At 43.5% G+C, this 25697-nt stretch overlaps 1 protein-coding gene across 1 annotated transcript in view; it reads left to right on the forward strand.

Moving 5' to 3' along the window:
- The window catches only part of SUPV3L1 (Suv3 like RNA helicase), a 33662-nt gene that overhangs the window by 4277 nt on the left and 3688 nt on the right, over positions 1–25697 (forward strand). Inside the window, exons 3-13 of the mRNA XM_053305596.1 lie at positions 1455–1562; positions 4550–4664; positions 10891–11059; positions 14042–14153; positions 14461–14538; positions 15265–15356; positions 17551–17731; positions 19138–19231; positions 20384–20603; positions 21202–21282; positions 23247–23423. Of these exons, the coding sequence (XP_053161571.1) occupies positions 1455–1562; positions 4550–4664; positions 10891–11059; positions 14042–14153; positions 14461–14538; positions 15265–15356; positions 17551–17731; positions 19138–19231; positions 20384–20603; positions 21202–21282; positions 23247–23423 (1427 nt within the window). The remainder of the gene's footprint in view (positions 1–1454; positions 1563–4549; positions 4665–10890; positions 11060–14041; positions 14154–14460; positions 14539–15264; positions 15357–17550; positions 17732–19137; positions 19232–20383; positions 20604–21201; positions 21283–23246; positions 23424–25697) is intronic.

Below are 25697 nucleotides of genomic sequence, written 5' to 3' on the forward strand. Positions count from 1 at the left end.
CTCTGAAATACTCTGGTCCCAGACCATTATGGCTTTAAAAGCAAAGACCAGCACTTTGAGTGAGTTGAGCCTGGAAGCAAACAGGCCAGATGGAATAAGTAAGTTCCCAGTCTTTATTTAAAAACTGACAAAGTGAGAGGCAGGCCTCTGAGGAAGGGGTTCCAAAGCTGTGACACTGCCACCAAAAAAGATCTGTGCCTTGTAGTCAGATAACTCCTACAGGCAGGCCCAAATGCAGGGCCGTGGCGGCTGTATTAGTGGGTTGGCTCATATGGGAGCAGTTAGTAGGGATGCGCATGAACCAGTTCAGAGACTCTTTTACGGACCTCCGAACCGGTTCAAAGGTCTGGCAGTTTGGCTGGTTCAACTGTGTGTGTGTGTGGGGGGGGGTACCTTTAAGGAGCAGGGAAGGTGCTCTCCCCCCCCCCGTGTTACCTGCACTGGCGCTGTGCTTAAAAGCAGTTCTTGCAAGGCGGCAGCGTACCTCCTTGCTGCCCCGGTGCACGTCGGACTGGAAGTGCGCACATGCACACTGGGCACTTCCGGTCCGACGTACACCAGGGCAGCAAGGAGGTATGTTTTTAAGCACAGCGCTGGTGGGGGGGCAAGAGCACCCTCTCTACTTCTTAAATGTAACTCCCCTGGCGTCGAACTGGCTATCACTGATTCCATGCACTTCCCTAGCAGATAGTCTCTAAAATACTCTGGTTCCAGACCATTCATGGCTTTAAAAGCGAAGACTAGCATTTTTGAGTGTTGATCCTTGAAGCAAACAGGCCATCTGTGCAATTCCTGCAAAATAGGTTCTCTATGGGTTATCTGTCTGTTCCCCACCAGCACCCTGGTGGCAATGTTCTATACCAGCTGATGTTTCTGGACTGACTTCAAAGTCAGCCCCATGTAGAGAGCATTGCAGTAGTCTAGTTCAGATGCACTTTGATTTGAAATGTCTTGAAGTGATCACAGGTATTGGTGTAATTTCATTTTCAGCAAAAGTATTGTGGAATTCTTTTCTCAGTCCTGCTGTGTAAACTGCTGTGTGAACTTCTGTTGAAAAGCCACATATGCATATTTTAAATAGTAATTCAACTCTTAAAAGACCCCTTAGCATAGAGCAGGGATTCTCAACGTTGGGTCTCCAGATGTTATTGGACTTCAACTCCCATAATCCCCAGCCCCAGTGGCCTTTGGTTGGGGATTATGGGAGTTGAAGTCCAATAACATCTGGGGACCCAATGTTGAGAATCCCTGGCATAGAGGATAGTCAGCCTGATACTCTCCAGCTTTGTGGGACTATTGCTCCCATTTATAGTTGCAGTTGGGGATATAACTGGCAGTTGGAGAACCTCAAGTTAGCTCCTGGGGTATATTCGTCTTAAGATTTTGATCTCCATTAAAGGAATGGAACTGTATGTGTAGTCCTGAACTCTTGTTTGTTTCTGTTCCCTTTACAGCTCGTCTCTTTCATCAAGCGTTCATAAGCTTTAGGAAATACATTATGGAGTCAGGTTCTTTGAGTCCTGATGTGCACATTATTCTAAGTGATATATGCTGTGGTGCAGGTAAACATATAGAATAACAAATGACTTTGATAAACATTCTTTAAAGATTTCTCCTTATATAGCTGGTAAATATTATTAATGGTCTTAGCATTGCTTGGAAATTTTGTAGGGTTGGGTCCTTTGCTGGTGTGGTGTAGTATCTAGAGGCTAAGAGAGGACTCATTCATATCTCATCTTAGCCACAAGCCAATAGTCCTTCAGCAGCCTATTAAATACTTGAAATTGGTGCTGTGTGGATGGTGTTTAAAACTGGGAACCTGCATATTGTCTTTAATATGCATATACTGAATGAGAGAAACAGTGTGAATTGTAGTCTTCTAAAACAAAGCTTGGTGACACCTAAAAATCTCTAGAGAGTCTCCACAAGTCAGTGTAGATAATACTGAGCTAGATGGACCAATAATCGTAACTCTGTATGAGGCTTCATGTGTTCATTTTGTGCCTCAAATAAATAAATAAATCTGTAAGGTGCCACCTGGCTCAGTTGTTTTTGTGACAACCGCTTAATAGATGGCTGTGCTCCCTCTGGAATCTCCCATTGTCCAGAAGTTTCAGGATCTTTAATCGCTTTTAGTTTGAAAGCTTGTCACCATAGCACTTGTTTGTCTTTCATCACTTCAGTTTCTTATTGTACTGCTACTGGAATGAGCTCAAGTGTATTACCTGTGCGCAGGGCTGGCCCAAGGATTGGGGGTGCCCCCCGCGTGGCTGCCCCTGTAGGTGCCTCCCAGTGGGTGGGCAGGGAGATTGCCAGGTGGGTAGTCCTCTTTGCCTGCCTGCTTGCTCTCGTCTCAGCCTCCACCCACCATTCCTGCTACAGCTGGCCTGCTGAGGCATGTTATAATGCCTTCACCATGGCATCATTATTAAAGTGCGCTGCAGCTGGCGTAGGTGGTGAGAAGAGCAAGCAGTTCTCCTCGCCGCCTCCACCTGCAGCTCCTGCTGGCTGCTTCTGGGCAGCCAGCCTGCCATGGTGTGTGATAATGCTATCACTGCATACTGTGGCAACATCATTATAATGCGCCACACAGGCCAGTGGCAGGAACAGTAGGTGAGGGGGTGAAACAGGTGGCCATGCAGGCGGGCAGCAGGGATGGCGAGCACCTGTTGGCTCACTCGCCCTCAAGCTCCGACAGCGAGGAGGAAGGGGAAGCTGTCAACTTTCCAGCCGATTCAGGAGTGTCTGAGGGGCAGAGCCCGGCTGTCAGCGTTCATGAAATGGCTGTGGTAGATCCAACTAATGATTTAGAGCAGGCACGGCAACCTGAGTCAGCGGAAGGCGTGGGGGACCAATGCGAAGAAGAGCTAAGCAATGAAACACCACTGACTCCACAACAGCGCAGGCTCATGAGACGTAGAACGCAATTAGAGGCTGTTAGGAGGAGCAAACGCCTGTTGCTGAGGGCTGGCAAGCCTTGAATTCCTACCAGCTGGGAGCTCTCGGCTTGCTCTATAAATCACATCTCCAGCCTCCTACTCATTGCTGAGAATCAACGTTACTCAACATTCTTGTCGACAGCGTTCAGCCAAGCCGTATCCGATTTCAGCAGCTCCGCTTGCTTCGTGAACTTCCCTAGCAGCTGGCCAGACCTTGACAACAGGTAGCACATGACCCAGGCCATCGGCGCCCCTCCCCGCTTGGTGCTCTAGGCGACCACCTGGTTCCTTATGCACATAAGCATTTTGAATAATTTTAATAATGGGAACATTAGTAAATTATTGTTTTCAGTCTCTTCATTCTGGTACTATGACACTACACCAGTTTTTCCTTAGCATTAGCTCTAACCTAAAGTGCAGCAAGTGGACAATTATTGTCCAAGAATGGTCAATAATGCAGTCTGAATAGTTGTGCCTTGCATGGAGGACAAGGTTTGTATGGTCCCACTTGCCAGGCAAACAGTAGTGCACCCAGGGCCTTCTGCTTCTCGCTTTGGGGCACCTAATTACAGAGCCTCTATACCAGAAGTAAATGTCTGCTTGTAGTTGCACTTTGGGTGAGTCAGGCATCTGGTGAAGAGTTGGCTGGCCCAGACTGCTCTGTCCCCCACTGTTCATTCATTGTTCACCTGCCATCCACGCTCTGGATTGTGACCCAAATCCCTTGAAATACTTTTGAGGGAACTTCTTCATTAAAACAATAGAAGCACACGAACCTTTGTCTTTGGAGTCTATTATTTAACCTGTGTGCACTATTGGGTAGTACACGAGAACTTTGCCATCTGCAGATTTGCGTATTCGTGGTTGGGTAATTGACACCTGACCTCGGCATACACGGGGAGTCAGTGAAAAAGGAGTTAACCTTGCATATCTGTGGGTTGGGGGTGGCCGGAAATGACCTTTGAGGTCATTTCTAGCCACTTTTGAGTGCAGGAGCCATTTTGTGGCTCATTTAGATTAAAACAAAAAACCACCCATGATTTTTGGGGGACTTTGGGACCTGGGCGGAGTCCATCAATAAACTCGTTAGGGCACTTTATTTGGCCCATTTTCACGGGGTTTTTTTAACCACTTTTTAGTGATATCTTTGCAGTTCAGGAACCTAACTCCCGTTATCACATTGACTTTAATGCCTCGTTATCCATGGTTTTGTTACGTCCAGTAATCTGCGAGATTACCCCACGGATAACGAGGTCCACCTGTATGAAATGTTGCAAGTAGATCTTCAAGGAAGAAAAGTTTGTGTAAAAGAGAGAATACCTCCAAGCATGCCAGAAATTATTTATTCCCAACGGCATATATTTTATCTTTGTCCAAAAATCATTTTAATGACTTGAAACAGTGTATATCTTGTTTTATTTGGATTTCATTTTTTGTTGTGATGAGACTGTAAATTATTTGTATCTCCCCAAATGAGTTTTTTAAGGGTATGAAGAATTATTCATTGCCAAAATCTATCAAACTAAATTTAAGAAGATTACAGATTATTCTAAATGCTCCGTTGTATAGTACTTTACATTTTTATACATCCCTCTGTTTCTCTGTTCCAGGGCACGTTGATGATCTGTTTCCATTTTTCATGAGGCACGCTAAGCAAATATTTCCTATGCTGGAATGTATGGATGATCTGCGTAAAATCAGTGATTTAAGATTGCCACCCAACTGGTTAGTTTTTAAAATCACCTATAGCGCATCATATGATTACTTGCTGCAATATATGTTTTTGTGTTCTGACATGTTCATCATGTTCCATCAAGTGTTGAATTCTGCTTTGTGTTACTATGGATTGGGGATTGATTTCAAACATTTATTTGAAATATTTTTATTAAGAGCTTCATGCTTCAGTTTCAAACTTTGGATATTGATGTGAGATTTAATGAAGTTTCAAACACAAAATGTCTATAGGTGTATTCCCCAGTGACACTTGCGTGTTTCTGGATTACACCCTAGAATTCGTATCCTGTGAATATTTATTTGTAAGTTCCATTGAGTTCAGTGGGATGTATTCTCAAGTAAGCATGCATAGGAATGCAGTCTGAGTTGTAGAGCACAAAATCATCATCACTAGATGAGACCCTGATGATGAGGAGATTATGCATATTTCTGTCTTTGGGCATTTTTAAAGCTCTGAAATGTGAAACTAAGGGCCATAAATCTTAATTGGACATTGACAGGAAGATCTGGTTTCTGGATGGTTCCTGCAGTACTTTGATCTTAGTGAAATAGTAATTCACTAGCTGACCCCGCACAGAGCATCTGTACAGTTGTGCACTGAGTCTGTGGTATACCCCCGCAGCTCGCTTGCTCGCTCCCCCCCCGCAGCTGGCTCGCGCCCTCTCCCCTCCCCCCGCAGCTGGCTCGCGCCCTCTCCCCTCCCCCCCGCAGCTGGCTCGCGCCCTCTCCCCTCCCCCCCGCACTCTCCTCATTGGGCAGGCCAGGGCCAGGCCATTCCGCCTCCCACCTCCTCCTCCCGGCTGGTAGGGCTTTGCCCGCCGTCTGCCCACCTCCTCGCCGCCGCCAATATTTCTCCCCACCACTGTCTCCTCTTCCTGGCCGGAGGGGCTTCGTCTGCCGGCCCTCCACCTCTTCATCCTGACCACCACCATTATTTCTCTCCACTTCAATGCTGGAACTCTTGCACGCTCTAGAGGATCTGCGCGTTAGTACTTGATTGCTCCCCTCACCTCAGAGATCTCCCCACCTTCACCTGAGCTGCACTCTTGCTCCTCCTCCATCCCGTTGCTTCCTTCACCCTCACCCTTCTTGGTCGTGGCTGCAGCATTGCTGCCACCTATTGGCCAAGCTCCAGCCCCCTATCTCCAGAGACCTCCCTACCCTCACCCGAACCCCATTCCTGCTCCTTCCTCCAGGAGCATCAACTTCGCTTCTGCCACCACCATGGCTGCTCGTTCCCCTCAGGCCGCTGACAGGCCCGGATCCATCCCTTGCTTGCCTGCCTCCCTCTGACAATGGCCTCGGTAGCCCCAAACAGTGGTTGACTGGGCCCTTCCTTGCTGCTCGTGCTGCCATGGCCGCTCATTCCCCTCAGGCTGCTGACAGGCTCGGTCCCATCCCTTGCCCTCCTTCTGTCTCTTCCCCCTCCCTTCTTGTTCTCTTTCTCTCTCCTCCACTCGCTCTTCCCCACTCTTTCTTTCCCCTCCCTTCATGTTTTTTCTCTCCCTCCCTCCCTCCCTCCCTGAGTTAACAGATTTTGTTCATCTTGTTTCCTCATTTAATTCACACAACGGCATCCTCCTTCTCCTGAAGGGGCTCCTTCCTCCCTCATTACACATCTTTTTGTAGACCCTTGCCTGCTATCCTTGTGTATATATATGGATTCCTCTCCTCTGCAATCAAGAACATCTTCCGACCAGTAACAGTTGCATTCCAACTGACCTTAACCATCACAGGCTCCTCCTCCCTATCTGCATATGGAATCCCCACTGCCCAATCACCACAGTGCCACAGGCTCCTCCTCCCTATCTGCATATGGAATCCCCACTGCCCAATCACCATGGTGCTTCTGTTCTCACAGGCTTCTTCTCCCTATCTGCATATGGAATCCCCACTGCCCAATCAGGTGCTTCTGCTTGCAAACTCTGTCAGCCAATCGCTTCCTTTCTACCATGTCCCCACGCATGGCCTGTCTTGGAGAAATAATAATATAGATGCTGGCTTCTCAAACTTGTTTTTACTATTTTATTTATTCATTATATTTCTGTACCACCCACTCAAAATAGCTCTAGGTGGTTTACAAAAAAAGCTTCTTGTGCCAAATTTTCATGAACCATTTTAGTCTGATGTCTTTTTATAAATAAACTTAACTCAAGAATTAAAAATAAAAATCTGTACAAGGTAGTTCTTCCCAATAATCTTGTTGTCTCTACTTTGTCTTCAGATTAGTGTTTTGTAAAGGAAGCTCTACTTTATGCATACAAAGTAACTCAGTAAGCATTAAATTGTGTTAAGCAGTAAAAAAGCAAAATAACATACCAGTTGTCAGTAAGGATGCTTAATTGAGCTCAGTGAGTCTAATTTTAAATCAGTTACTTTTGAACAAGTGCTTTTGATTTTAAAAAACCAGTAGTAAAATATTTATGAGTAGCTAAGTTTATTTAGTTGTGTCTGGAATATTTGAGAAATTGTGTTGAAAATGTATTATTAATGAATTTGTTGCATATGAAAGTAGACCACACCTCATAATAATGCAAGAAAGAAGACGAAGCTATCTTCTTGACCAAATGAACAGCTCAGATTGCTGCTGATGGACAAGAAGATAAGTTCCTTAAGGAAGAGCAGTAATGTTCAAATCTTGCATACAGCTTTTATCCAGATAATAAAATGTGTTTTGTACCTTTTGGAAGTTTTCTTCCTCTTTCTCAGATGATTTTTTTAGAACCACTTAAGAATTCAAATCATTTTTAAAGAAAAGGCTAGATAACTCATGCTACAAAATGAGGTGTTGATTAATCAGTTTGTTTCAGCGATTAATATCACGCATGCCCGGAGCCCACCTCTATGAACTAGAGGATGGCCACGGCTACTGCCTTAGTGCGACAGCCCAACAACCTATAGACCCACAATATCTGAGTCATGATCCATTGAATCCATTTGAATGGGTTCTGCGCCTGTGTGGAAGCCTCTTGGTGTCGAGTTTTACAGCTCCTTTTCGGCGCCTATGCCCTGCCCCACATGACCACGTGGCTATTTAAGGCAGGAGGAAGCGCAGGCACCCCAGTTCCCCAGACTGGCTGCTGACATCCAGAGACAAAAAAGAGTTTCTTTTGCTGATTCAGTACATGTTGGGCCTTCTCCAAGATCTAGGAATAAGTCTCACCTGACCCCAGTGTCCACCATATCTTACATTGGCGCAATACTGGATGCAGATGCGGGGAGAGCGTTCTTGCTAGAGGAACGCTACCAGACCATAGCACTAATGGTTCAGGAGTTTCAACACAATCCCATGCAAACAGCTTGTCAGATACATTGTTTGCTAGGCCTGATGGCCTCCTGCAAGTCAACTGTATGCTGCACCCGGTTGAAAATGCAAAAGCTTCAGTTGTAGTTCCTGTCTTCTTTTTGCCTAAACAGAGACAGCCCAGCAATGCAACTATGTCTATCTCTACCAATCCTACGATCCCTCTCTTGGTGGATGAGACGGCTCAACTTGCTCAGAGGAATGCCTTTTCAAGTGCAGGCCCCATCTGTGTGGGTCACGATGAATGCTTCGCTCCAAGGTTGGGGTGGTCATTGCAATGCCACAGTGGCACAAGTTCTTTGGTCCCGACCCCAATGCCAGTTCCACATAAACTTCCTGGAGCTACTGGCAGTTTTCCAAGCCATGAAAGCTTTCCTCCCGATGCTAAGAGGGAGGGTAGTACAACTACACTTGGACAACACTACCGCCATCGCCTACCTGAACAGACAGGGCAGAACAGTCTCCAGGTCGCTGTGTGCCCTGAGCATTCAGATCTGGCATTGGTGTATCAAGAACAGCATCACCCCAATAGCCATCCACATCAAGGGCACAGACAACATACTGGCGGATGGCCTCAGTTGTTCATTCTCCACGGAAACCCAACACGAGTGGGAACTGAACGACACATACCTGCGCAAGATATTCCTACTCTGGGGTCACCTGGAGGTCGACTTATTTGCTACAGCACAGAACACAAAATGTAGGCTATTCTGCTCGAGAGCGAGCCACGTCCCCCAGTCTTTGGGAGATGCTTTCCAGATGGACTGGTCGGAACAGTGGACTTACATGTTCCCCCCCCTCTGCCTCTTGTGAGCAGAGTTGTGGCACGTCTTCTAACAGGCCATGTGAAGTGCATCCTGATCACGCCTTGGTGGCCCCGCCAAGCATGGTTTCCACATCTACTCAAACTAGCTTCGACTTATCAGAGACTTCTGAACCGTCCAGATCTCCTGATTCAGGAAAACAGGCGCCTTCTACATCCGGAAGTGCTCACCCTGCAACTAACAGTGTGGAAGATCGACTGCTGAAACGAGTCATGCTAAATCAGCGAAAGCCATCTACAAGAAGAAACTATGCTAGCAAATGGAAAAGATTTGCTATCTAAACTTCTCACTATGCTTTCCACCCTAAGGAGGCCTCTGTCTGTGATATCCTGCTTTATTTGATCTCTCTAAAATCGGCAAAGCTATCGAACTTGTCAATCAAGATTCACTTGGCTGCTCTTTCATCTCGGCATCCAGGCTGGGATGGGAAAACAGTGTTCTCCCATCCCTCATGCAAGAGCTTCCTGAAAGGCCTCACTAATATTTATCCTCCCATCCGAAAACCTCTTGAACAGTGGAGCATCTCGCTGGTCCTCTCTGCTCTAACTGAACCGCCCTTCGAACCCATGCGTTCCGCAACGGTGAAGCTGGCATTCTTGAAAACAGCTTTTCTAGTGGCTATCACCACAGCTCGGAGGGTGAGTGAACTTACAGCCCTTCGAATGGATGTCCCTTATGGCCGATTCTACCCGGATAAAGTTCTCCTCCAGCTGGATATCACCTTTTTGCCAAAGATTGTGACAGACTTCCACATCAATCAAGACGTGGTGCTTCCTATCTTCTTTAAGTTGCTGACCACTCAGTTGGAAAAGGCCCTGCATTCCCTGGATGTGCGAAGGCCGCTTCTCTATTACCTTTCAAAGACTAAGCCTTTCTGCTCATCAAGGAGACTATTTGTTGCTTATAAGGGAGTGAACATAGGGCAGGCATTGTCCAGGCTTCGACTATCGCACTGGATTGTCGAAGCCATCCATCTGGCGTACTCTCTACAGAAAGTTAGACCACCAAAGACCATCAAGGTGCATTCCACGAGAGCTTATGGTGCTTCGGCTGCGCACCTGTCTGGAATATTGTTTCAAGACATTTGTAAGGCTGCTACATGATCTTCTGAACAACTATTTGTAACACACTACGCGATAGACTTACGGTCTGTTGTGGAAGCAAATTTTGGGAGAGGTGTCCTCAAGGGTGTTGCAATAACTCTACTGCTCCCTCCTCCTTATGGTGCTAACTAAACACCCATTCTAATGGATTCAATGGATCACGACCCAGATAAACAGGTTGCTCACCTGTAACTGATGATCTGTTAGTGATCCGTTGATATCCATTAGACCCTCCCGAACTTCCCCTCCACAGTAGTACTTACCTTGCTATAGTAGAACTTACCTGCTTACTCGACTGCTTTGGCAGTCTTCAAGCAACTGAGGTGCCTGCGCTTCCTCCCACCTTAAATAGCCACGTGGTCACATGGGGTGGGATACAGGCACTGAAAAGGAGCTGTAAAACTCGACATTGAGAGGCTTCTGCGCAGGCGCATAACCCTTTCTAATGGATATCAACGGATCACTATCAGATGATCAGTTACAGGTGAGCAACCTGTTTGTCCTGGCTACTATTTTACTGGCTTATATTTTTGTGTATATTATATGATATCCTTTTAACACATATTAGCTCTTATTATTTTAAATGACTGTCATGATTTTATATGTTTGAAATCTTTTAAAACCTTTTCTTACTTTATAAGCATGCAACACGATCTAGGGTACTGCTGCATGGTTTATTCCTATGCTTCTTATTGCAGTTGTAGTTAAATCAAAATGTATCCCAGCGTCTACTATGTCTCTTATTAGAGCCATAGCTAGATTTTTAGTGCAATCACATGCCTATTTTTAATATTTTAAATCATTTTAAGTTAGTAATGTATTTTAGCATCTTTTATATTTCTTATTGTATATTTTAAATCATCTTATGATAGTCTTAAGAGTATAAAATCTATTGCTACTTAGGTTTTAAAATGTACTTTATGCTGGTCTGTTCCCGTAATAAAGATTGATTGATTGAATCAGTTTGCTTTGTGCTTGTGTTCTAGGTATCCAGAAGCTAGAGCTATCCAGAGAAAAATTGTCTTTCATGCTGGCCCTACAAATAGTGGAAAAACCTACCATGCAATCCAGAGATATTTAGCAGCAAAATCAGGAATATACTGTGGCCCTTTAAAGCTGTTGGCACATGAAATCTTCCAAAAGAGTAACGATGCTGTCAGTATGTTAGCATGCTTCCATGTTAATTAATGACTGTGCTGTTAATTTCATGAAATAATGCTTACAGTGTATGTAAGATTGTTGCAGAAGCAAAACCAAAAATAGGCACCCCAAAGAGCATATAATCTAGGTGATGATAGTGGTGGAGAGAAGAAAGGGAGAAGCAAGAATATCAGGGGAGGATCATATGATGTTATACAATTAGTATAACTTGTTATCATTTTCAGTACACTAACTTGTTCGTTTTGACTATCTTGTTTTGTTTGAGGCATTAGTGAATTCTTGAGTTCTGTGGTTAGGAGCATTTTGTGAACAGCATATTTGTAGCTCTTTTGCACATGTATTTTAAACTGATACTTTAAGGGAAATTAAATCAATTGTGAGCTATCTATTTTCACATTTACTTCTGTAATCATGTTTTCATGCCATAGGGAATTCTGTAGGAGGTTAGATGTGGCTGTTGGAGAATTGCAAAGGTCCCCTTAAAGTACGACAGATTGTTAAAAAGTGTGTTTCAGACCATGGGCATGATCCAGACTGCTTTGCTTGTGACATGTGAGAAAATACGTGCTCCTAAGTCATTTGCACCACTCTGTAATACAGGTGGACCTCACTATACATGGTACCACAATTTGCGGTTCTGCGTATCCACGGTCTGAATATGGGCACCCAAGCTCACCATATGTGGGTACAGAAAGGGTTAATACCCATGTATCCACGGTTCCTAGGTGGCTGAAAGTGACCTCTGAGGTAATTTCCAGCCAGTATTTTATTCAAAGGAGCCATTTTTGTGGCTGTTATGTTGAGTGAGGGCGAGGGGAGGCATTTTTTCCATGATTTTTTTGGGGGGAAGAATTGGCTAAATGAGGGGCATTGCTGGACAGATGGGGGCCACGGTTCACTGTACCGGCATTTTCTTTCCATGATTATCACGGGGTTTTTTGAATCCTGCCCCCCGCCCCCCTGTGCAGGAACCTAACCCCTTGATTCCCATTATTATATGTGGTTTCGTTACCCATGGAAATCTGCAGGGAATTGAACCCTTGCGGATAACTGAGTACACCTGTGTTGCTCATCCGCTAATGGAAAACCTTTCCATAGTTGTGCAAACAATTTGCTAGTGCCTCATGTTTCTCTAGAGCAGGACTGCTCAACTTCAGCTCTCCTGCAGATGTTGGCCTACAATTCCGATAATCCCTGGCTATTGGCCACTGTGGCTGGGGATTATGGGAGTTGTAGTTCATAAAACAGTTGAGGGGGCCTAAGTTGAGCTGGTTGCTCTTGAGGTTGTGTAACACAGTGTGGAAGAGGCAGTGCTTCTTATAGCTCAAGAACTAGTTTGGGAGAGGTTATTTTCATAGCAAAGTGTCCCTAAGCATGATGCTTATGCTAACTAAACAGTCTTGATCCATGGATGGGAATTTACCACTCTCTAGAAAACCTGGTCACTCTCAAGCAAGGGAGAGTGACTGTGGTGTGGGAAGGAGCTGAGCTGATGGAGACATCATTCAAGGGTTTCTGAGGGAAGGCTCTTAGCTTAGGCTCAGCTGTAGAAAGATGATAGATTTAATCAATCAATTAATTAATTAATTAAAAATATTTATGCCCCGCCCCTCCAGTGCACTACTGCTTGGGGCGGCTGACAACAATAAGATAGACACAGATACAATAAAAGTAATAAAGTTTAACTACTTTTTTTTAAAAGTCAGATTAAAAGCCATGATTATTAGGTTCAAATTAAAACTGAAAATTATAAAAAGCTAAAGAACCTACCAGATATAACAAAACAATAGTGGAGCATTAAAAAGCCTCCTTTAAAAGGTGCATTTTGAGATGTTTTTTAAAAATACCGAGGAAGGGAGCATGGCGAAGCTCTTCAGGGAGGGCGTTCCAAAGCCGAGGGGCCACAACCAAAAAGGCCCTGCCTCTAGTCCCCGCCTACCAGATCTCTGTTAGTAGAGGGATCATGAGCAGGGCCTGAGCCAATGAGCAGAGGACCCTGGCAGATTCATATGGCATATGTTTTGGGCGGTATAAAAATATGTTAAATAAATAAATATGGGCGAATGTGGTCCGATAGGTACCCCGGCCCCAAGCCGATAGATATGTCTGTTCCAGTATCTGATGACCCTTCAGAAGTTATCAACTGAAGATATTTTAGTCTGTGGCACAGTAGAGAGACACTGGAACACAGGTGGCTATCTTATACCAAGTCAGACCCTCGGTCTGCCTAGCTTAGTATTGGCCACGCTGACTAGCAGCGGCTCTTCAGGATTTCAGGCAGGAGTTTTTTTCCAGTCCAACCTGGAGATGTCACAGGGTGAACTGGGACCTCCTGCATGTAAGCAGATCCTCTACCACTGAGCTGCAGCCCCATCCCCAGCCCCTCAGGGGAATATCCTACAGCAGATGGTACTCACATGTAGTCACAAATGCAAACCAAGGTGAATCTTGTTTGGCAAAGGGACAATTCATGCTTGTTACTACAAGACTGACTCTCCACCAGTGTTCCCTCTAAGGTGTGTGCATGTGCGCGCACACTCATGTTTTTTTATGTCCGCTCAGTTAATTTTAGATCCCGCTCAGCTTGAATCTGGAAGGTCCCACTCTGAATGCAAGTGCACACACACTACCTTGATACTGCTGCCCAGAACAAAACTTATTCCGTGCACAAATGGAAAAAAATGAGAGAGAGCACTGCTCTCCACCCTCAGGGACTCCTTCCCCCTTGTACTGAAGGGAGTTCTTTCCCTCCATCTCCACCTGCCCTTTGAGCCTCTACTCAGCTTGTACCCCCCTCCCCCTTTTTCTAGATTTACTTTAAAATGAAAATCAGGGAGTTTGATATTTTAAAAAGATATTGCTTACAATATCAGATGGTTTGTCAGGCTGTACCTTGCCTGCCTGCATGTTTCAATGTGATACCCTTGGCACTGGAGAAAATAATGTTTTTCTTTCTTCTTTTTAAAAATCTTACAGAATGTGCCATGTGACTTGGTAACTGGGGAGGAACGAGTCTGCGTTGATGCTGAAGGCAGACCATCTGCTCACGTTGCCTGTACTATTGAGATGTGTAGCGCTAACACACCCTGTATGTATGCCTTGGGGAAAAATGCTGTTCTACAAGCATATTGAAACATATCATGTTCAAGTTTTGAACTAGAGTCTACTGTATTTTGCTATATTTTAATTTCAGAATTTATATTGTTGCATATTGACAGGTCAGGCAAGTGAGAACATAAAAGCAACTTTTGCTATGTGTGACTAACCAGTTCAAAGAATTCATAATGGAAATTACTTCTGTTTCATTCTCGAAACTGTTATGTCTGCACTGTACCTTTTTGAAGTTCTGTTTTATAGTTGCCTTTTACCATGTATGATACTTCCTGTCTTTTAAGATGAAGTGGCTGTGATTGACGAAATTCAGATGATCAAAGATCCTTCTAGGGGTTGGGCCTGGACGCGAGCACTCTTAGGTGTGTTTTCTATCCATTTAAAGTCACTTAAATATCTTGCCCTTAAAGCCTCAAATATTTTGTTGAAAGAGCCGATCTAGAATATGAACATTACCTGTTCAATGTGTGTGTTTTTCCAGAATGAAGAGTCCATTTTCCTGGCATTCCATGAGAGTGGTATATAGTACTGTCTGTAATCCAAAGAGCTATGTTTGGTGCAGACAAGGATTTGGGAATGCCCATTAGAAATCTTATCTTTTTTATACTGAGCAGCAGACCCTCAAGTGTTTGCAATTTTGCAAGAGGAGATGCTCTTTGAGAAACCCAAAGGACTCTGAGTGAGGCTCATACGGCCTTTTGGATCCCATTGTTTCTTCTATCCCAAACTATTGTTGAAAAATGGAATGTAAATGGAGACGGGGAGAAATAGAGATGGGGGAGAAATGGAATGTAAATGGAGACGGGGAGAAATCTTCTAGCGATTATGGTTTTGAACAAGGTGACTTGGGTTAGCCTGCATAGCATTTGAATGAACTGATGGCAAGTTGGAGGCTAGCACAAGGCAAGACTTGCTGGGTTTTGCTCACTGTGACTGGTGGCAAGCAAAGTAAAGTGGCCAGTAGACTGCATTGCTATCGTTAGAATTTTGTAAGTACTGTAATGTAGTTACGTTGTTTAGTACATGTAAACCATATAAATTATTTTACAATTGCTTTTGAATTCCACATGTGTGTTGTTTTTCCCCAGGACTCTGTGCAGAAGAAATCCATGTTTGTGGTGAAGCTGCAGCTATTGATTTGGTGACGGAGCTCATGTATACTACAGGGGAGGAGGTTGAGGTTAGTCTCATGCCTTTGTTTTGTGTGGGTTAATGTCATGAGTCATCCACAAGAATTGACATGTGATAAAGCAAAATGTCCTTAAACACATTTTGACATTAACTAAGTTGTATTCTATGCAGTGAGTGCCTTTATAGTGTTTGTCTCACAATTTACATTTAAGAAATAGCAGTTCTCTAACAACCAAAGCATCTAAAAATTAAACTTGCTAGATCACATACTATAAGCAACAGTACTGTTTTTAGTCGGTTCCCTTCTTTCTTACCTGTAAACAAAAATCCATTTAACAGTTTTAGGTGCACATTTGCTGCTCAGGGCACATCTTTTGGGTATATAATCTAAAAGCTTTCTACTGGAAAAGGTACGGTGAATGAATCACTTGTCTTCCCTAGAAAAGAGAGTGAGTTAAGATCCTTCATTTTAAGTAGCTGGATTTATGGCCTCTTTGAGAAACCTTCTTTGAGAAAGAGAGAAAGAAATGAGGCCTGGAAGCAGTGTTCGCTCTAACAGGGATTCCCAGGTGTTGTTTACTACAACTCCCAGCATCCCCAGCTGCAATGGCCTTTGGCTGGGGATTCTGGGAATTGCAGTCAACAACATCTGGGAATCCCTGTTAGAAGGAACACTGTCTGGAAGTGAATGTTATCTGTACAGTCCCAATGACTTTGAGACAGCACTTAATAAAATCAAGACTGTATGACAATAAATGTGAAATAGAGGATTGTCAAATTTGTGAGAATAAGGAGTGGAGGTGTAAGACAAAGGGGGTGATATATAAATGGTGTGCCTGGAGTGTATGCAGTATTATATTGGGGAAACAGATCGACCCCTGATAAGATATAAGGAACATCTGGCAGACATACAGCACAAAGACAGAACAAAACTGTGGGCACTAGGGTTGTGCATGGATCGATCAGCAGGCAATTCCGCCGGTTTGACGGTGGGGTGTGTGAACTTTTAAGGGTGGGGGAGGGTGCATTTCCCCCTCCTGCTGCATTCCCCCTGCTGGCACTCCGTTTTGTTAAAGCCCCTCAGGATGGCAGCCTACCTCCCTGCCATCCCGTCGCTGTGACTCCCGGGAAGAGACCGGAAATAACAAGACGCGCCAGGCACGCATGCATGGCCTGTTTGTGCCTGCTGCAACGTGCGCCCGTGGCTGCTATGTGCAGGCGTGTCTTTTACTTCCGGTCACTTCTGGGAAATGCAGCGACGGGGCGGCAGGGAGGTATGCTGCCACCCCGAAGGGCTTTAACAAAACAGAGCGCCAACGGGGGGGAATGAGGCAGGAGGAGTAAGTGCATCCTCCCCCATTCTTAAAGGTGCACCCCACCCCCCGGCCGTTGAACCACCCCTGCCTGGTTCTATGCACATCCCTAGTGGGCAGTGCATGTTAAAGAACATCACCAAGGCAGAGTAGTGAATACAAAGATATTCTCCTTGGCTGTGAAGGTGGATGTGAGGAAACGGAAAATCAAGGAAGCCGTGTATATAGAACAGTTGCACCCAACTATATATGTCAAAGAAGAAATTAGGGAAGCAATGAAATTCATTGGTTATTGAGTGTGGGTATGAACTTCATTTTATGTTGTTGTTTTTTCTCCCTTCTATTGTTGCTCTTCCTGTTATGTGAGGTTGGGAATTTTATTCCCTTCCTCTGAGTATGAGACATTGGGGGTTTGTAATAGGATTGACACTGTAACAGGATTGGCTGATTGCCGTCAGTCTTTTTGCTGAATCATGACACTGAGTTGTATTTAAGAGCATGACTCAGCCTCTTTTGTATAAGACTGAGGCTGATGTTATACATCAAAACGTCTGCTATCTTGAACACCTGTTTTTTTAAACATATATTTGTGCATTAAAGGGGTATAGAAAAAAGCTGATGAATTGTGGAAAATGCATATTTCATCGTCATATCATTTTATGGCCTGTGAGAAAGATCAGGAAGGGCCATATAGTAGCTGAAGCAGATCTGTGCCCTGCCTCCGCTCCTCTGATGCTGCATGGCAAGCTACATTTGAAACCTAGGGGACTTTCTGCAACTGTTTGCAGCATAAGGGACAACTTTGTGGTGGTGGTGGAGGAGGAAGCACCATTGCATATGCGCAAGCCTTTGTAGCTCTCCTGATCACTCCCCCTGACTCATTACAATTCTGTCATGGCTATGACTATAAATGGTGCTATTTGTCCCTAGGTGAGAAACTACAAGAGGCTTACCCCTATAAAGGTACTGGATCAGGCACTTGGATCTCTAGATAATCTTCACCCAGGAGATTGCATTGTCTGCTTTAGTAAGAATGATATTTATTCATTGAGTCGGCAGATTGAAGGACGGGGACTGGAATGTGCTGTTATATATGGAAGCCTTCCGCCAGGTAAATGTGCTTAATATGTGTTTGGGTGTCTTGGGGATGGAGAGTACCTCTTTTCATAAATACTGACATATGTCAGAGTAATGATGATATGTGTGTGTTTTGTGTTTGGTTGCTGAATTTATGTACAGCATGAAGCAAACTTCCTATGCCTGGTGCTTTTAGGTGTATGTGTTTCTTTTTTGCATGTCATTCTGTAAATTTTTCTGTGCACAGCTGATTTTTTTGTTCAGTGTTTCTTAAGAGGCGGCTTGAGAATCTGCCCCCTAAATGTGAAGGGGCTGGATCTGCATTTACTGCTTTAAGACAGGCTAGCAATATGCAGCCCAGTCAACTCCTGTGTGTGCTAGTTGTGTGCTAACTGTGCCAGCACTAGGATTTGCACTTCCTGAGATGTCTGCTCTATCCTTTGAAAGGCTTTCCTTGTAGTTCTTGAAGACTACCTGTAAGAGTGATTATACCATTCACGAAGCCAGTTCGGGCATGTTAGTAGCCCCTACACAGTTGACCTGGGAGCTATGAGGTCTGCACAGAAGCATCACTTGCATGTATTAGCAAATCCATGTGGAGTGGTATGTAAGTGGCTGCTGTGACATCAGCAGTGGTGAGATATACATGGCTGATGTGACATCAACACTGCTTAAAGTTTTGCTGTCATCATTGAAGACAGTGGCCATATGTACATCACACTCCATGAGGAAGACCAATTCGCCCAAATTGTGCCTCCATACGAGAACAACCTATATGCTCCAATGTGATTTCAGTGGGCCACTTTCATGACTGAATTGACTCTAAGCTAATGTTTTTGATGTTTATTGCTGTCCAGTGCAAATTGTTACTGTGTAAATGGTACATACAGTATTTAAAGTAAAAGGAAAACCATCAATGCAAATGTATCCTTAGTTATAGCATGTCTGTTGGTCTATATAGTACAGTCTATACCTGTGATTGCTGTGATTGCAAGCCACCTAATGGTGCAGTGGGGAAATGACTTGCTTTGCAAGCATAAGATTGCCGGTTCGAATCCCCGCTGGTATGTTTACCAGACATGGAAAACATCTCTATCGGGCAGCAGTGATATAGGAAGATGCTGAAAGGCATCATCTCGTCCTGCGTGGGAGATGGCAATAGTAATCCTCTCCTATATTCTACCAAAGAAAACCATAGGACTCTAGTCGCCAGGAGTCAACACTAACTTGTATTGTTTTTATGCCTGTTTTTAATATGTTTTTATATTTTTTAGCTTGATGTTTTTATTGTCTTTTTATTGTATGTTTTTAACTTTTGTAAACCGCCTTGGGGTTGTCTTTTAACGAAAGGCGGTATAGAAATGCAACAATAAAATAAATAAATAAATAAACTCGACGACACACTTTACTTACTTCATACCTGTGATTGCATTGTTTCAGGAACAAAACTTACCCAGGCAAAGAAATTCAATGATCCTGATGATCCATGTAAAATCATGGTTGCTACAGATGCCATTGGAATGGGACTAAATTTGTAAGTATCCTGAGAGTTACACTTCATTGGGTAGTTGAGCCATTTTTGCTGTTAACCAGTAGAGTGGTACTAGTGCAAGTATGCTTAGGTTGGCTATTTAGATAACTGAACTTATTTTCCATAGATGCTAGTTGAGGGTATTGTATTGTATTGTAGAGACCACCCATCTGGTAGTGAGGCTTAACAACCCTCTCCAATTCTCTGTCCTTCCAGTTGTGATGGGGATTGAATGCCATAGGTGAGGGTAGGGAAGGAGAGGCAGGCACAGCCACTTGGAGCTGTACTACTCCTGGCCTGGCCAAATTAGGGTATACAAGGGTATGGATGTTTTCCCACATGGCATGGAAGAGAGTTGAGGGATGGCTGCAAGTTGGACAGTGGTGCACCATTTGCCCTGGTGAGTGAGCCTTGACTACATATCCAAGTTCTTACCATACCCAGAATGTTTACTGAATGATTATCAGTTATCTATTAGAAGGCAGAAAATATATGACTGGGAGGTGTGAGAAGCATTCTTCGTTGCTGCTTATCCTGTACAGGTGGCCCTTGTTGTTCACGGGAGTTCCATTCTCACCTGTAGGAGCAAATACGGAAACTGCCAATAATGAATCCTTGAGTCAATGGGAATTGAGGGGTTAGGTTCCTAACAAAAACAAAAAAAGGCCCCAAAAGCAAAGGGGGCAGAAATAAGAGAAGACAAGGACAGTACCTTATTCTCCAGGTCTCCAGCAATGCCCTCATGTTTTTTTTTTAAGCCCAATGGCTCTCTTCTGGAAAATGGTGGCCTGAAATAACATCGGAAATCATTTCCATCCACTCAGAACGGTGGATAGGCGAATTTCGCCTATTTTTCTACCCGCTGGGTCTCTAAGACGCAATTATGGATATGCGAAGCCATGGCTACAGAGTCCATGGATAATGAGGGTCACCTGTAGCATTTCTGAGAATATTCAGAGGTCTTTGCCTTTCAGTATTTTCTGTCTTGCATCTTTTCTTGACTTGCATTCAGATTCTCGGTCAGATGCTGTATTGGCTTGACTAGGGTCGTATTTGGTTAATTATGTTCCTGTAGAGCAAATGTTATACTGTGCTGTATTTTGTGTAACTTCACTGTTCATCAGTTATCTAATCTATACCTTTTTGTTTTCCTAGGAGCATAAAAAGAATAATTTTTAACTCTCTAATTAAGCCGGTTGTCAATGAGAAGGGAGAGAAGGAAATGGATACGATTACAACATCTCAGGCTCTACAAATTTCAGGCAGAGCTGGAAGATTTGGCACTGTGTTCAAAGAAGGGGAAGTCACTACTATGCATCATGATGACCTTGTATTGCTAAAGGAAATCTTGAATAAATCAGTGGATCCCATAGTGGTAGGATCTTTTAGTATTCTGCTCTTATTGAAGCATTTCGCAGTAGTTGGATCTGTACTCTGCATTTGCAGTATTGGATTGCTTTCACACGAGTTGGGCAGTCACAATAAAACTTCAGGAATTTTAAGGTTAATAGTTTAGACCTGATATATGCTGGCTTGTTTGTGCAAATAATCAGTCTGGTAAGCAGTGTAACCTGCTATGAAAGTACTTGTGGAAGATGCAATGGCAACTTTTGTGCAGGCATTCTGGGAATGAGGAAATCCTTGCTCACAGAAATTGCTGCTGCTTCTTCCGTGAGTATTATTATCCCATGTTAAACTGTTCTTGTCAGCCAGACATAACATCTGAACTGTCTGTCTGGAACTCTTTCCCTGTGTAGCTGTTTGGCGTTCTCTACTTGATATTATGTTCATGTTAGTGCCATAAAAGTTGCCTATGGTATCTTTGCGCTTGAAGGTTCATTGCCCTCTCTTGTACTGTAGCTTCTTGGGTGGTATCATTTGATGTCTGGCTACAGTAAACTTAAAAAGGTTGAATTCTTCATTTATTTGTTTTAATAAAAAGAAGATCTTTTTCTTCTATTTTTGTTTTTCAGACTGCTGGCTTGCATCCCACAGCTGAGCAGATTGAAATGTTTGCATATCATCTTCCTGATGCCACTTTATCAAATCTAATTGTAAGAATCAAACTCTATTAGCTTTTTATTTATTTTTTCTATGCACAGCAGCTTAAATGCTGCATTATTCTTGTTAGGGTATAGCCATGATATTAAGGATCAGTTTACACATAGGTAATTTGCACAGCCAGTCCTTTCTCTGAAGTTTTGCTTCTGCAACTGATAAGTTGTTTAGTTTTTAAAATTTAACAGAGGACTTCCTCTGCTGTGATAACTGCAGGAGAAGTGCAAGTGTGACTATAATCTGCTCCTTTATAGCCTTTTAATAGTCAAAATACCAGCAAGCTACCGTTCGTCTTTTCTTGGCATCTGATCAATTGGATCTCTTACTTTGTTACAATGATGTATCTACAGACAGCAGGTGAAGAAATCCGGCAAGCTTTTTTGTGTGCAAACGGTTGGATTCTTTTCCTCTGAAGAACAGCTTCTGTTCAGACCATGGCACACGCTGCTACTACACATCTTTATACACTGCTTTTTAACAAAAGTTCTCATAGCAGTTTATCTAGAAAAATACATAAATAAGATGGTTCTCTGTCCAAAAAGGACCCACCATCTAGAAAGAAACACAAGGCAGACCCCGGCAACAACCACTGTAGGGAGGCTGTGCTGTGACTGGATAGGGCCAGTTGCTATTCCCCTCCCAAAGATAAAGTGAAGAACCACTTTAAAAGGTGCCTCTTGGCTCAGTTGGCAGGGGCTGCCTTTGGAACTTCCCTGGGGGAATGTGTGTGTGACATTGCTGCCATAATTCTCAACGGCATTCTTAATTACTGGCAACTGGGGAAGTCTCATTTCCTTTTCTTAAAAAACAATGATTTCATACTGTAACTTTTGACTTTAAAACCCAAGTATTCCCTTTAGTTTAGAGAGAGGTGCAAAAACATCTCAAAAAGGTAGGAAAATCAGCAGACATACAGAGGCTAGAGTCAAATGTGCCACAACTTCATTGCCAGCAAAACATATGGTTTCCATTTTGGGAGTAGTATTGTTTCTGCAGCTTCCTGAGGAATCTTATGGGAGAACATGATTCAGAAGCATTTATGGCTCAGAAACTGCTGCCCTTCTCCTTCATCACATGAGAATGTATCCCTTATCCTTTTTGGCTGTTCTAGGCCCAAGAGGCCTATTTAAATTGCCTGTTTAGATTAGCTTGCCCTGCCTTGCCCAGCACAGAGGGCCAGGGGACCATTTTGGATCCTTATTTGTCTGTTTGCCTATGTTTATTTAGGGCTGTGCATATTTCTGTTACAATTTTGTTGTTCATTTATTTAACACCACGGTTTAATGGAAATACTGTTTACAAAACCCAGTTGCACTGCACAAGTGCAGAATTTGATCCTGGACCCAGAAGTCAGTGTCCTGAGAATTTCAGCTTTTCATTTTTGAGAACTGAGTTTCTAGTCCTCAGGCCTGCAAAGATAATCTTGAAAGTGTGTGGGCAGTGCCTGACAAAATCTCAGTCATGAGGGAAGAGGCTAAGCAGATTGGATGGGGGAGGGTGGACTTAGGTGATATGCATATCTCTTTTCCTCGCCCCATAACTAGTAGAAACAGAATAAATTATATCAAGCAAACAAATATGTTTAAATCTGCTTGGTTTTATTTATTTATTTACTTGAAACGATTCCATTTTTCTTAATAGTGTGAACTGAAGCAGCTCACAGCAATCTCCATAAAATATAAAAACATAATCAAGCAGCACATCAGGCATAATCAGATGTGTAGAATTGTTACAGCTTCTGTACATGATCTCTACTTGGCACAGACTGACAACATTACATGCACATGTGCACACAGCCCTAAATGTGGCAGTCCCTCTTGTAACCCCCTCCAATGCCATCACCTTTGGAAAGGACTGATGAAGTTTTAGTGGAGTCTTGTGAGATCTGAAACATCGGCAAGTTTCCGTTTGGGTAGCTGGAGCCTTGTCTTAATGAATAATACTTCATTTTTAAAACCAGGATATTTTTGTGAGCCTCTCTCAAGTCGACGGCCTCTACTTTGTCTGCAATGTGGATGACTTCAAATTTCTAGCCGACATGATTCAGCACATCCCACTTAACTTGAGAGCAAGGTATGTCTTCTGCACAGCACCAATCAACAAAAAGCAGCCTTACGTGTGCACCTCACTGTTAAAGGTAAGTGGCCTGCATCTACTCGGTAATAGCTAGTTGAGATGTGCTTGGATCATTTTGGCACCTCTTTGAAGGTGACTGAAGGTGAAAACATTTTGGTGAGGAATGCCTTTAAGGGGTGCTGTTGCTGGCCCCACAAATGGCATCGGCGCATGTGCCAATGCTATTTGCATGTTGACGCCCATGAGGGCTGCTGGAGCAGCATTCCGCTACTGCGGTGGGGCACTTTAACGGAGCTAGTAGCAAGGGCTGCTGCTTTCACGGAGGAGCATTTGGAAGGATGGCGGTGGCTCGCAGGAGAGGCAGGTACCCCTCCCTGCCCCCTAAGATCTGCAAGAAGTATTTCGTGCACATCCCCGATAGCTAGCTTGTGTGTATTTTGTGGGTGTAAATGGCATAATACTTGCTCACAGTGCACCTTTTGAGTAGGGCTCACAAGGAAACTAATGTTAAGGATGGTTGGGGGTTTTGGTATCTACTTTGCAGAGGGAAGTGCGTGTTAAACACACAAATGGCTTGTGGGGTCATAAAGCTTTGATTGATTGATTGATTGAGTGCCATCAAGTCAGTGTCGATTTTTAGCGACCACATAGATAGATTCTCTCCAGGATGATCTGTCTTCAACTTGGCCTTTAAGGTTTCTCAGTCAAAAAGCTTATTTAAAATAAAATTAACCCTCCTATAAATCTAGGGACATTTATAACCCCAACAGAGTATAAAAACAGGTAAAGCAAGCAGCTTGATTGTTTCAGCTCTGTGTGTGAATATGAGAGAGAGAATCTGGCCCAGCATTGTTGGAAGGGAAAAGACTAATAATTCTACATAGAACTGATGCAGTCTACTTGTTACTTCTTTTAACGTTGTGACTCTTACCTAAGTTCCTCTTCCATGTGTTGTGAATTTGGTCTGCTGACTGCCAGCACGTGAGTAACAAAGGGGAGCGGTCTGTATTTTGAGTGGCTGCTATTTCAAACCAACATGGCAGATCAGTAAAAAGATTTTCCCCATCAGGATCCTCTAGGACAGGCATCCCCAAACTGTGGCCCTCCAGATGTTGCTGAACTACAACTTCCAGCATACCTAGCCACAAAAAATTGTGTCTAGGGATGCTGGGAGTTGTAGTTCTTCAACATCTGGAGGGCCGCAGTTTGGAGATGCCTGCTCTAGGACCTCATCTCATATACTGTGAATTTGGTTTGTATTGGGCTATAAATACAAATGTTATTAGAGGGACACACACACACACACACACACACACAATATTATCTTATAAGCCTTTTTCCATTTAGAAAACAGACTTTTAAAAAGCCCTGGGTGGATATACCAGTCTCTTTTGATGACTGTTTAGATGACCCACAAAAATTGTAAGAAGTTTAAAGCAGGCCTGAATAAATTGTGACCGATGAAGTAAAACACAGCCGCACAATATATTTCTGGCATGAAGTCTAAATGATCCCAGACATGGTGAAAACTCCATTTATGTTGATGTGACAGTTAAGATAAGGAAGTGAAACCTTTTAGTGTTGGGTTCTTTTTTTTCTTTAACTCACACCTCTAGGAGGTTTTGATTGGAAAAACTGCACAAGTAGTTTTGTGTAGGCTTAACAGATTGGGCAAACCATTGCACAATATCCTTAATTTCACACGCTAGCAAAATAATGCTCAGGATCATCCAATGCAGATTAGAGCCCTAGGTGGAAAGGGAAATGCCAGATGTTCAAACTGGTTTCAGAAAAGGCTGAGGAACAAGAGACATCATTGCTGATGCACACTGGATAATTGAGAAAGCCCAAGAATACCAAAATGAAGTCAATGTGTGCTTTATTGACTACAGAAAAGCCTTCAATTGCGTCAACCATGTCAAGTTGTGGAATATCCTTGGGGAAAATGGGTGTCCCAGAACATCTCATTGTTCTCATGATAAACCTATACACGGGACAGGAAGCCAGGACAGAACATGGTGAAATAGACTGGTTCCATATCTGCAGAGGAGTAAGACAAGGCTGTATACTTTCTCCTTATTTATTCAACTTATATGCTGAACATATACTGAGAGGAGCTATATTGGAAGAAAATGAGCGTGGTTTTAAAGTTGGAGGAAGAAAAATCAATAACCTGCACTGCACTGATGACACCAGTCTGATAGCTGAGAATGTGGATGTTCTGCAAGCTCTGGTAATGAAAGTCAAGGAGCACAGTGAGAAAATGGGACTACGACTAAATGTAAAGAAGCCTAAACTAATGACAACGGGTACAGCAACCAGCCTCAGAATTGAT

Source organism: Hemicordylus capensis, chromosome 3 (assembly GCF_027244095.1).
Source record: "Hemicordylus capensis ecotype Gifberg chromosome 3, rHemCap1.1.pri, whole genome shotgun sequence".
NCBI lineage: Eukaryota > Metazoa > Chordata > Lepidosauria > Squamata > Cordylidae > Hemicordylus > Hemicordylus capensis.